We start from the raw sequence: 12003 nt of genomic DNA on the forward strand, positions 1-12003 counted from the left end.
TGAGTAGCGATGAAGTGATGATGTGTCTGAAGAGAGATTCGCTGACGCTGTCTTGATTGTATATAATATTTATTACATCAAGTTTTCAGCATCAATTACGAGCCTGCGGAGCCCGGAGAGTACACAGCCGATGGACATACTCTGTCTTGCTGCAGCAAGAACAGGTTTTATAAGGGGTATGTTAGGTAACATGTTCGATAAAACAAACAGATGTGAGTTGGAAAAGTAAAGGTCAGAGTCCATCTGAGGGGCTCCAATACTACACATAAGGTCACTGAACCCACTCAAGCACTAATCACAGCGCACCACATAGAGCATCATCTTCAAACCATCACTCCGCTGAGAGGAAAATCATTAAACTTACTTCACTATCACAGTGCTCATGTTGACTCAGCACATTTGAGCTTTATACAGACTTTAAACTTATAGGCCCTCAGATACCACACATGGTTGGACCTGAAATTCAGCATGTCACACAGACAGGAAAAGTCAACAAATGCTTATCCTTTGGGCCATTTAGCAGGGGGTGGTGCCTCAGCACTAGGCCGCTGACCTTTCTGAAGTGTAGAAGCAGAGTTAGAGTTTTTTGTACTCATTCATTCTCAATAAAGACAGACATGGAGCTTGGATCAATTGTTAGTGCTGTGAGGAGTAAGAGGGTACTGCTCGGTGACGAAGTCCGTCCTGCTGTCATCGTTATAAAGGATGGGAAGATCCATCAAATACTCTCAGACAGCGACTTTTCTGGAGATGTTGCTGGTGAGGTAAGCTGGCTCTCATTGGTCTCAGTCTTTGGATACTGAAAATGGACATATGGAGAAAGACAATGAAAGATAAGCTCATATAAATTGATTTAACAATTCTAACAATCTATTTGCACTTAACCAATGGTGTTATTCTGCATGTAACCCAACTGTGAGGGCAGGTGTTGGATGTGGGTGACAGGCTGGTGATGCCAGGCATTGTAGATTGCCACGTTCATGTGAATGAACCAGGCCGCACCTCCTGGGAGGGTTTCTGGACTGCCACCAGGGCTGCTGCAGCTGGAGGGGTGACAACCATTGTGGACATGCCGCTGTAAGTTTGAGACTTCCCCCTCTCCAAAATCAATCCAAACCCACTGTCTGACCTTACAGGGTCCCTGTTGGAGGGGAAAGGTCGCAGGGTAAACAGATTGCAAGATAACTGGTAAAGGTCCAATGGGCTGTAGATCTGAGAGTTACATTTTGTGCAAAAAAAGAAGAGAGAAGAAAAAAAGAAAAAATCGTTTTCTCCTACTTTTGGAGAAATATATTGCCATCTGACAACCTCATATTTAGGCCATTTTTATGTTTGCACTTATAGTATATGGTAGTGGTTTTGAGAAATCAGGCCAAGGAAAATATTGTTTTGGAGACATTGGATTTTGAATGGCCTGCAGTGAGTTTTGTTAAAATCCCCACAGAAACAGCATCCCTCCAACGACCACACTAGGAAATTTTCACGAGAAGCTGCAGGAGGCAACAGGGAAGTGTTTTGTGGACACAGCCTTCTGGGGAGGTGTGATTCCTGGCAATCAGGTACAGTGGAACAGCTTGAACACATTCTCAGACAGACTGTGCCAAACACAAAGAATTGATGTCTCTTTTATAGTTAGAACTTCGGCCCATGATCCAGGCTGGAGTGGCTGGCTTCAAGTGTTTCCTCATCCATAGTGGGGTAGAGGAGTTCCCTCATGTGAATGACTGGGATCTACACAGAACCATGAAGCAGCTGCAAGGCACAGGAAGTGTCCTGCTGGTAACTTACCACCTGCAGCATCTTCCATAACATACCCAAATAAAGTACAGGAATGTAACTGATATAACTTCTGCTTTGTCTCCTTCAGTTTCATGCAGAGAGGGATGTTCAGCAGACAACAGAGGAGAATGGTGGTAACAACAATTTTACAGCATACAACAGATTATCTGTCTGTGGTATTTCATGTGTTGCAGTAGCTGTGTGACCCCTTAAGAAAATCAACTACAAATTTGTCAAGATTGGGATTTTTTGCAGTGCTCTTAGCTAGAATAGTCAGAAAAGGGTTATACTTAACTTTGTTTCCAACAACTAGCAACATTTAAACTATATCTGCTGACATGATATCCAATAATTAAGGGTTAGAACTAGGGATGCACCGAATCCATGATTCGGGTTTGGATTCGGCCGAATATTGGGCTTTTTGACGGGGTTCGGTTTCTGCCGAACCTTAGAATTTTTTTCCACTGAACCGAACCCTACGCTTGCACTGTGTGTGTCACGCTGGTTGACGTAATGTAGGTGGACCATTCAATGCAGTGGGCTGTGAGAAAGTGAAAATGCAACTTGCGAGCAGACAACATGTCTTCATCACACACTGGTTAGCGAAAAATTGCCAAACAAAATTGTCACTCATAGCCATGTGCTTTCCTACGATGTGAAAAGAGTGTGTGAATTACATTTAACTCTGTAGTATAGAGGCTGTGGATGTTGTTTACTTCATTAATGTGTAACACACTGTGTTACACACTGTGTTACACAAATAAGTAAAATAATAATTTAATTAATTAATTAATAAAAACATATAATTATACAAATTTATTAATTAATAAATTAATTAATAAATTGTGTTTGCTATGTTAATGGACTTAGGATGGGAGTAGGATTCGGTATTTGGCTGAACCCCAAAAATCTGGATTCGGTGCATCCCTAGTTATAACACATTGATATGATACTAATATTCTGCCCTGTTTAAATTCCATTCCCCTGCCTACATCACTTCCCATGTTAGACCCTTGTCAGTACTCCACCTTTCTGCAGTCCCGACCAGATGACATGGAGATAGAGGCAATACGCACCGTCACAGAACTCTGCCTCCAGTACCAGTAAGAACGTTAGCGTGGTGACAAATAACCATGATACCATAGTGGATCATTCTGGATAGCATTTGGTTGTAAATGTAGCATTGATGCCACAGTCAGCTAACTCTCTCTGCTCCAGGGTGCGGTGTCATATAGTTCACTTGTCCTCTGCAAAGCCATTGAAACTAATACAGGAAGCACGGCAGGCTGGAGCACCCCTGACAGTGGAGACTACTCACCACTACCTCAGCCTGTGTGCAGAGAACATACCCGCAGGGGCTACACAATTCAAGTGCTGCCCACCCATCAGAGGATCTGTTAACCAGGTAAACAGAAGAGGATGCACATAAATAAAAATGCACGATAAAAGTCTGACTATTTTCAGTATAAGTCTCAACATAAAACTGGGATGCATTTGCTTTATTATTCTTTGATCACTGGTAGTTGATTGCTTTTGTCCCCACAGGAGCAGTTATGGTCCGCACTGAAAGCTGGGCAGATTGACATGGTGGTGTCTGACCATTCCCCTTGCACCCCTGATCTGAAGAAACTGGATAATGGAGACTTCACTGAGGCTTGGGGAGGAATTTCTTCTCTACAATTTGGTATGGACTAGTGACAACCATACTTTATACACAATATGTTTTATCCAGTGGAGCAACGATTACAACTGTAGTCCTAGCACCACTGCTAAAGCAAAACTCAATGCAACACATATACATTATTATATTTCAATGATTCAAGACTGTGAATTTTATAATCCCTAAATAGTTGCATTCCGACCCATTCCCTAGTTCGCTAAACTTCATAAAATCAGCCATTTTCCAGGCTGTCCAATTGTCACATTCCTTCAGTGTACTGGATGTTCAGCTCCCTAAAGTTCCCAGCATGCATTGTAAAAACTATGGTCACTGACTGACTGTCATACGGACCATGAATACAAGCAGCTAAATAAAAAAAAGCTTCACAACATGAGTAGGAGATAGGCAGACTTCCGATGGCTACTGTATGATATCTCTCACTTGGTTGGAAATCATTTCATAGGTGTCCATAAAATGATGCCAAAGTGGCTACGCAGCCAACATCTTTGACAAGTCTATGTAAATAAAAATGAAAGTTCCACCTCTATATTTTTAACAATCCGTTCAATGACAAGGTGTAATGTGAAAGGAGTTGATTGTGGTAGTGCAGTTCTCTGCAGCTCTTCAGAGTGTTTTAGCATCTTTGAGCTCATTGTTTTTGGTTTGGTTCGCTCTAACTGCTCTCATTAGCCACATTTCCAGCTCCAGCAGCCAGCTGTTTTCAGCTGAAAGCACTGATAAACCTACTATGCTACTGTATAATGTATGCCAAACGACAGACAACAAAGTTAACAACTAGCTGGTGAACATGGTGGAGCATTAAGTATCCAATGAGCCAAATAATTCCCTCAGAAATGAATGTAGACCACACGAGCACTGAAAAAAAGAGTCAATATTTACTCTAATTAGGTGACCAGAAACTGGAAAATTAATGCTGGATTGGGTGTACACATAGGCAAATGTTTGCTGACATGTTGACTATATCACGTGATGTTATAAGGCAATATGTCAGTGTTGTGTTTACAGCTTGTTACCTGCTACCAAATTGCATTTACACAGCAGATTCAGCAAAGTAAAAAGCTACAAAGTTATTAGATTATTTTTGTACCTTTAATTATAAACAAATAAAAATCCATTAGTTTACAACTACACAAATGTTTTGTTTGCAAGGTTTAGGTTTTACATTTGAGATGACAATTTCTTTGCTTGAGTAGTGATTTGTGTTTGATACTTGAGAAGTATTGCTTGGAATTAAAGGCACAAAAATAATCCCATACAGAGTTTGCTTATGTTAAACAGCCAATGTTCCAGCTGCAAATGCTAAGCAGTGTATAACATATTTTTTTCATGACTTTACATTTTAGCTAACTTAACCCCAGGGACTATATATATGTACTGCATATATTTGTTTGATGTGACATAATCATGCTAGGTCTAAAAATTGTGTCAAAAGTCATTGACTCATCAGTGTCTCATGTTCATTGAATTAGTAATTGGTGCCCTGATTCATTTTACTGGGGAGGGATTTGGGAGATGTCAGGTGACACTTAGATACTACCGCGTACTGTGCAGATTGTGTAAATTTACATACTAATGAGTGTTTTAATATCTGTTCTCACATTATTCACCTTCTTTGGAGCAGCTCAAGGATTTGTCTCTACATGACAAATCCTCTCTGGTGTTCAGCTGAAGGAGACACTGGCTAAAATGCACACAACTTAAACCTGTTCTGTGCAATATTAGAGGGAATTGTCACAAACCGGCTCATGGCCTGTGGCAAAGAAATGAGGGGACACCAACAACAAGTATAGGCCAATCAAGAAAATGCTTTTATTGTAAACCAAAAATATTAACTTTAAACAAAGAAAAAGGAATGAGGTGTGAGAATGTCATAATGTAAGGTGTCTGTAAAGTGCATGGATGAGTAAGTCTGTGTGTGTGAAAATGACTGAGTGGAAACTAAGTAAAACTAGAAAGAAACAAACAAAACAGGATCATACCTGGAGGAGCAGAGAGAGAAAACAGAGTGGTTAGAAGCAGCTTAAATATGCTGAGCCCAGGTGGCTCCAATCACTAACGACCTGCCAGTAGGAGGAACCTCCCCTGCACTGCAGAGGTGGGGTCGTAACAATATATAGATATAGATATATATATATCTATATATATATATATATATATATCTATATATATATATGCACATTTTGTGTATTAGTTGCTCCCACCTTCCCTCCTCCCACCCACAATCCTTCTGACAATCACCCACATTGGGCGAAGTTCACAATGTTAAATACTTCATGAAAATAATTGATGAATGCAGGAGACAAAATACAAAAAACCTCATACATATTTGAGCGTGTCAACTCAATTCTCTATAGGCCTGTTAATCTCTTCACCCATATATTTAACCATTTGCAGGTTTGCCTCTGTTCTGGAGTTCAGCCAGTAAGAGAGGCTTTAAGCTGTCTGATGTGGTGAGACTCCTCAGCCAGAAAACAGCCCAGCTAAGTAGTCTTGACAACCAGAAGGGCAGCCTTGCCCCCGGCTATGATGCTGACTTGGTCATATGGGACCCAGAGAGAGAATTTGAAGTTAGTATTAGGAATCCATAACATTAAAAAACAACCAAAATCTGCTTTCATGTTTTGGACTTTTTATTTTTATATTTTTACTTTATTAATTTAATTTTCTGTCATTCTTCACAGATAAAAGAAGCAAGCATTTATCATAAAAACAAGGTAAACCATATTAAATGAACAAATGGTATAATGTAAGAAGCACATATTTTATATGACTGAGCTTATGATGCTGTATGTCTGTACGCAGCTAACTCCTTACCTCGGTGTCACACTGCAAGGAGTGGTGTGTGTGACCATTGTCAGGGGCCTGCTGGTGTACAGAGAAGGCTCCTTCTGCCCCGAGCCTCTGGGGAAGCATCTCCTCATCCCAATCCAGCCCAACTGTGGAGCACAATAACAACAAGCTGGAAATGACCTCAACATATCTAGAGTTATTGTATTGTCTGAATCTGTGAAAGTGCCCCATGTCGTTTTCTTCATCTCTCTCACCTAATATATGCTTTACATTAGATTTTATCTGAACATTTTGAAATCACAATTTGCGAATTGCAGAATTCCCTACCTCCTCTATAGATGGTTAAAGGGGTGATAGAATGATTATATAGGGTATTTCACAAAGTTCCTTATGGTCTCCTAATGGGGTATGTAACATTGGTTGGGCTGAAAATGGCCTGGTTGATATTTTATTGGCCCTTATGCATCCCTGTGTTTTGGCCCTATTTGTAACATGAGCTTTTCTTCCAAATATGGTATGCTCATGAATATTTAGATGAGCTGCGCGCTGATTGGTTGAGCGAATTGCCATACGCACACATTAGAGATGCGCGCTGATTGGTTGAGCCAATCCCCAATACACACACATTAGAGAAGAGACAGAATCTCATATTCCAGACACTGCAATGTTTCCTTACCAAATTCACTTCTGAGACTTTTTTTATGTGAGAAATCAACTATATAAAGCTCAAATATGGGCTGTTTTACAAAAATTGATGGCTAATTGCAAATTTGGTAAGACTGTGTGTCGGAGTTAAGCGGCGGTGCTGCTGCCTTGCCGCCCGGCCTGACTTCCGTCACAGACCCCGGCCTGCTGTTGAGCTCCGTTACGGCTATCAGCCCTGACAGAGCTCCAGGGCCTGTGACTCCCCTCTTTCTGCTAACTAAATGGCCCGTGTGTGAGAGTGAGAGCGCGGTCAGCAAGCTTGTTACACCAGCAATCTCTTACCACGTTACACACATGTCACGCCACTTATACAACATCTAACTAAATGTCTTATAAAGCTAACAACGGTGTCCGATTTCATGTTAATGAATTTTTGTGAACACTAGGGGTTTTGTCAGCTGCGACTGTCCCTTCAATCCTAGCTATGTGTAGCTACAAATCACGGATAGTTAGCTTCCTTTTCGGCGTAATTTGAGTATATTTACAGTTTGAATTTCGTCACGCCACTTATACAACATATAACTAAATGTTTTATTAAGCTAACAACGGTGTCCGATTTCAAGTTAATGAATATTTGTGAGCTGTAAGGGTTTCATTAGCTGCGACTGTCCCTTCAATCCTATGTGTACAGATTGCAGCTAGTTAGCTTCATTTTTGGTCGTAATTCGAGTATATTTACAGTTTGAATTTTGTCACGCCACTTATACAACATCTAACTAAATGTCTTATAAAGCTAACAACGGTGTCCGATTTAAAGTTAATGAATTTTTGTGAATTCCAGAGGAATTCTAAGAGGAGGCTAGCTAGCTCTCATTGATAGAGCTACATCCAGCCGCAGGCTCTATCACATCCAGCCGCAGGCGTGTATTTCACCGATCGTTTGTTTAAATAACTCAACACATTATAATTACACAAATTATAAGATTAACTGGAACCTGTGGTAAGAGATTGCTGGCGTAACAAGCTCGCTGACCGCAGTAAGGAAATCTCGAAAAGACGTGATCGTTTGATTTCTGGAGGAAGAAGAGGCTGGGGTCGAATTGAAAGTTAAGCAAGAGGTTTAATGAATAACACGATCAAACATAAAACACTGCCAGCAGCAGACTGCAGACATGCTTCCCCTTGTGGGGACACAGTTAGCAGCCATGCGACATGACAAAACAATACACTGTAAACAGCGGACTTCAAAATGCTTCCCCCTGCGGGGTCACAAATTGAAGCCCTGCGACATGACAGAACAATACACTGTAACCAGCGGACTGCAGAACCTTGTTCCCTTGTCGGGTCCCAGGTCCGCAGTCCTGAATTCATTTCTGTTTCCGAATTATATTCCTTAGGATTGTGGGTGTTTCCTTGACTGAAAAGTCTCTTAGATTAAGGACACACCTCTGATTCGATTAACTCCAGGTCTCAGACAAAGGTCATTTATCTTGGTAGTGCTGATTATATTCAAGTTTACAGAGTTTGCATTTCCTTTGTTCTAAACCAGACTTGGCACCAGGAGGTTGGAGACTCAAAGAGACGTTTCTCTTCATATGTTAACAGGGCTCTCAAGTTTTGAAGACAGGCAAGAGTGACACCTCCCCCCCCAAAAAAAAAAAAGATCATAGATTGGTGGCGGGTTGGACAAGCTCGCAGGAATAGGGTGTTTCATTAATATTATTATTATTAGTGTTTTTTGTTGATTATTAATAATTGCCCAGATTTACACAAGAAAAGATTTGACACATGGCACTGACAATTCAACCAAATACAAAGTATTTATTCAATTTCTGCATGGTTACTTATGATAATGGGGGGTCCTCCCCCAGAAAATTTTGAGCATTAAACTCTTCATTTCCTGCATTCTGGTGAATTTGTATGCACCTATTTATACCTTTTTCTGAATGAATTTATGCTGGAAATCTTTATGTAAAGGTAAACATAGATTAAAATCCAAATATAAAAACATAATGGAATATATTGCAATAAGGCTCTCAGGCATTCTGTATTGCTTTCATCTATTTATTCTCCTGTAGATCGACTTTTCTAATTATATCTGAGTCAGCACACATGTAGCCTAGCATCATTTACTCTTTCCTTTTGCATCTTTTGTTGAGGAAGTAACCTCCTTAAATTTGCATATGACAATTATTCACGTCAATGATACATTAATTCATTTTAATGAATTAATAAACCCCTGGACTGTAATATGATTTGTTAGAGCAAGATTTCTGCTCATGTTCAAAACTTTGTGCACATTCAAAATATCTCTTTTATCTGAGTTTTGGAGGAGTCGTGATACTTTGAGAAAAATAAAGTTATAATAGTCAATATATTGCAGAAAATAATCTACCTGCACCATAGTCTGCTGTGCATTACGTGATTGCTCTGCTGATACGGTAGATGTCAGACCTGCTGACAGACTCAGAGCCTCGTTTGGGTCTCTGAATGAGCGAATGTTTAGGGAAGTGTCTGTATGCTTTGCTTTTTTTTCATTGGTTGCTGCATTAAATCTTACCCAGATAAAATAGTGCTATTTTCTGATTGGCTATTGTGTAGCCCCTTTCTTTTTTTTGTTTGGCTGATAAGTGGCAGGCTCGATTTAGACATTAAAAATGTAAGCTACCGTGGCTTGTTCACGGTCTATGGGCTTGGTAGCGTTGCATTTCCCCTGACTCGTTTCCTGGTTCTATTTCTCCATAAACAACATGAAATCAAGGAGAGGGTTAACTTTTCCTGCTACAGATTTCCCACCGTGGTCAGAAAGAACAGGAGGAGACACTTTGTTTCTCTCACTATGACTCTAGAGTCGCTACTTGCTCCAAAGATAATCGCCGTCACTCTCTCACTTCTCCCTCTACCACACACACTCCCCCACACACACATGTGGCTCGGCACGACACACCAGCGCACAAGCATAAACATCAGGCCACTTATGTAGACTACTGCAAGAGCTCTGCGTGGAGCCTCCGCACAAACGGCCAGACGCGTTTGATTCCTACCGGTTCCATAGTGAGAGCGGCGCAGCCAGAGAAATTTTGGGCGCTGCGGCATATTTAATTTATTATAAATATTTTTTACGCGTGAGAAATACAATGTGTGGCGGGAGTGCGTGACAAAAGACCGAAATGAGTGACTGTCACGCTCAATGTGTGACACTTGAGAGCCCTGTGTTAATAGTTGGTTTTAACCTAATCTATCTGCAAGAAACAGGAAGAGAGGGGGAGAGAAATAACCAGCTGTTTTTACCTTAGTAGTTATTCTAGATTCCATTCCTATTTTCATAACCTGACTGCAGCATACAATTTATTTAAAACATAAAAATGGTTTTAACTTTTTACAACCTAACACCGCACTCTCACTCACACACACCTGGCATTAGGAAGAGGGGAGCTGCAGGCCCTGGAGCTCTGTCAGAGCAGCGGCGTTTAGTAGTCCATTAGCGGTGTTACCGGTGACTCTGCGCGGGTATGGAGTGCCGTGGGCTGCCAGTCGTAACGGAGCTCACTCGATCTCACAGCAGGCCGGGGTCTGTGAAGGAAGGCAGGCCGGGCGGCGAGGCAGCAACACAGGCAGCACCAGCAGCTGAAGTCCGACACACAGTCGGACAAAATTTGCAATTAGACATACATTTTTGTAAAACGGCCCGTATTTGAGCTTTACATAGTTGATTTCTCGCATAAAAAAGTTTCAGAAGTGAAATTTGTAATGGAATAGCAGAGATCTGCGCGACCTAGATTCAGAAGTGAGATTCGCCCGTTTTCAGCAGCAGTTTCAAAATATGAGATTTTCATAGTAAAGGGGTGTCAATGGGATTTAGAGCTTCTATGTATGTCCTATTTACCCACTGAACTCTTGTTATTCAACTATGTAAATTTGGTTTTGCATTCTATCACCCCTTTAAAAGCAGGGTACCTCAGTCTGTCAGGTGGGAAATATCTTACAGAATTGCCTACATCCTCTATAAATATGGTTAAAAGCAGGTTAGGTAATTCTGTCAGATTGAAAAATATTTATCAGAATGGAATACCTCCTCTATGAATATGTTTTAATGCAGAGGAGCTCAGTCTGTCAGGTGGGAAAAATCTATCCAAATGGCCTACCTCCTCTATAAATTTAGTTAAAAACAGGGTAGACTAGTCCGTCAAGTGGGAAATACCTATCAGAATTGCCAACATCTTCTATAGATGGTTAAATGCAGGGTAGCTCAGTTTGTCAGGTGAGAAATATCTATAAGAATGGCCTAAATCCTCTAGTAATATGGTTAAATGCAGGATAGCTTAATCTGTCAGTTAGGAAAATATCTATCAGAATGGACTACTTCCTCTTGACTACTAGGAGTTTTTTAATATATAATTAGAATTACACAAATAATTGTCTCCGAGGGGAAATTTGTCTTGGACACAGTGCTACAATCTGTTGCGTCACAACATAAACATGTCACAGAAACACCATTCTAAAATCAAATCAACATAAACATGAGATCAACAAAGCGTCCTAGGACACACATGACAGCACAGACAACACAACATCCCAAGAATTAATTGTAATAATTAAAATGCGAAGTGCAAAAAGTGCTGGTGTATTTATTGCACCCCTGCTCTGCTGTGCTAAGATTTACTATTGGAGTTCAGCAGCTTGATGAACGTTGGGATACATGATAACTTTAGTCTGTTTTATTTACATCTGGGCACACAGAACCTTCTTCCTGATGGCAGAAGTTCATATTCAGGAAAGAGAGGCTGTAGAGAGTCTGCAGGGATTCTTTCGGCTTGTTTTCTAACAGCTTGTACTCTTTCCTCCCTATTATCCTCAGAGCTGTCTTGTGTGTGCCGACCAGCCTGCTATTTAGCTCCATCTATTCAAGTCAAGCGGGTTTTATTGCCATTTCAACCATTTACACTGTGTATAGTGAAACTACACAATGTTTCACTGTGGATCAAGTGGTTTTACACATTTAAAATATATGAAAACATTATATAAAAACATTTAGTGCACACACATTATATACTTTACATAAAGTGCAATTACTACTTAAAGTAGAGCATTTAAGACAGACAGACTTT

The 12003-nt window shown here is 40.5% G+C and overlaps 1 protein-coding gene across 2 annotated transcripts; it reads left to right on the top strand.

Annotated features, from left to right (window-relative positions):
* The first annotated feature begins 428 nt into the window (after positions 1 to 428).
* Positions 429 to 6683, top strand: zgc:103559. Of its 2 annotated transcripts, none has more exons than XM_039811878.1 (11): positions 429 to 764; positions 926 to 1077; positions 1445 to 1559; positions 1633 to 1779; positions 1868 to 1913; positions 2789 to 2882; positions 2998 to 3184; positions 3325 to 3463; positions 5855 to 6027; positions 6142 to 6174; positions 6263 to 6683. In XM_039811878.1, exons 1-11 carry the CDS (start codon positions 447 to 449, stop codon positions 6410 to 6412), a joined length of 1554 nt encoding a protein of 517 aa, XP_039667812.1. In that variant the 5' UTR covers positions 429 to 446; the 3' UTR covers positions 6413 to 6683. The 2 variants fall into 2 exon arrangements, with proteins under 2 accessions (XP_039667812.1, XP_039667813.1); XM_039811879.1 differs by having other exon boundaries at positions 1868 to 1910.
* Positions 6684 to 12003: the final 5320 nt, after the last annotated feature.

This window comes from Perca fluviatilis, chromosome 9, assembly GCF_010015445.1.
Source record: "Perca fluviatilis chromosome 9, GENO_Pfluv_1.0, whole genome shotgun sequence".
Taxonomy (NCBI): Eukaryota; Metazoa; Chordata; class Actinopteri; order Perciformes; family Percidae; genus Perca; species Perca fluviatilis.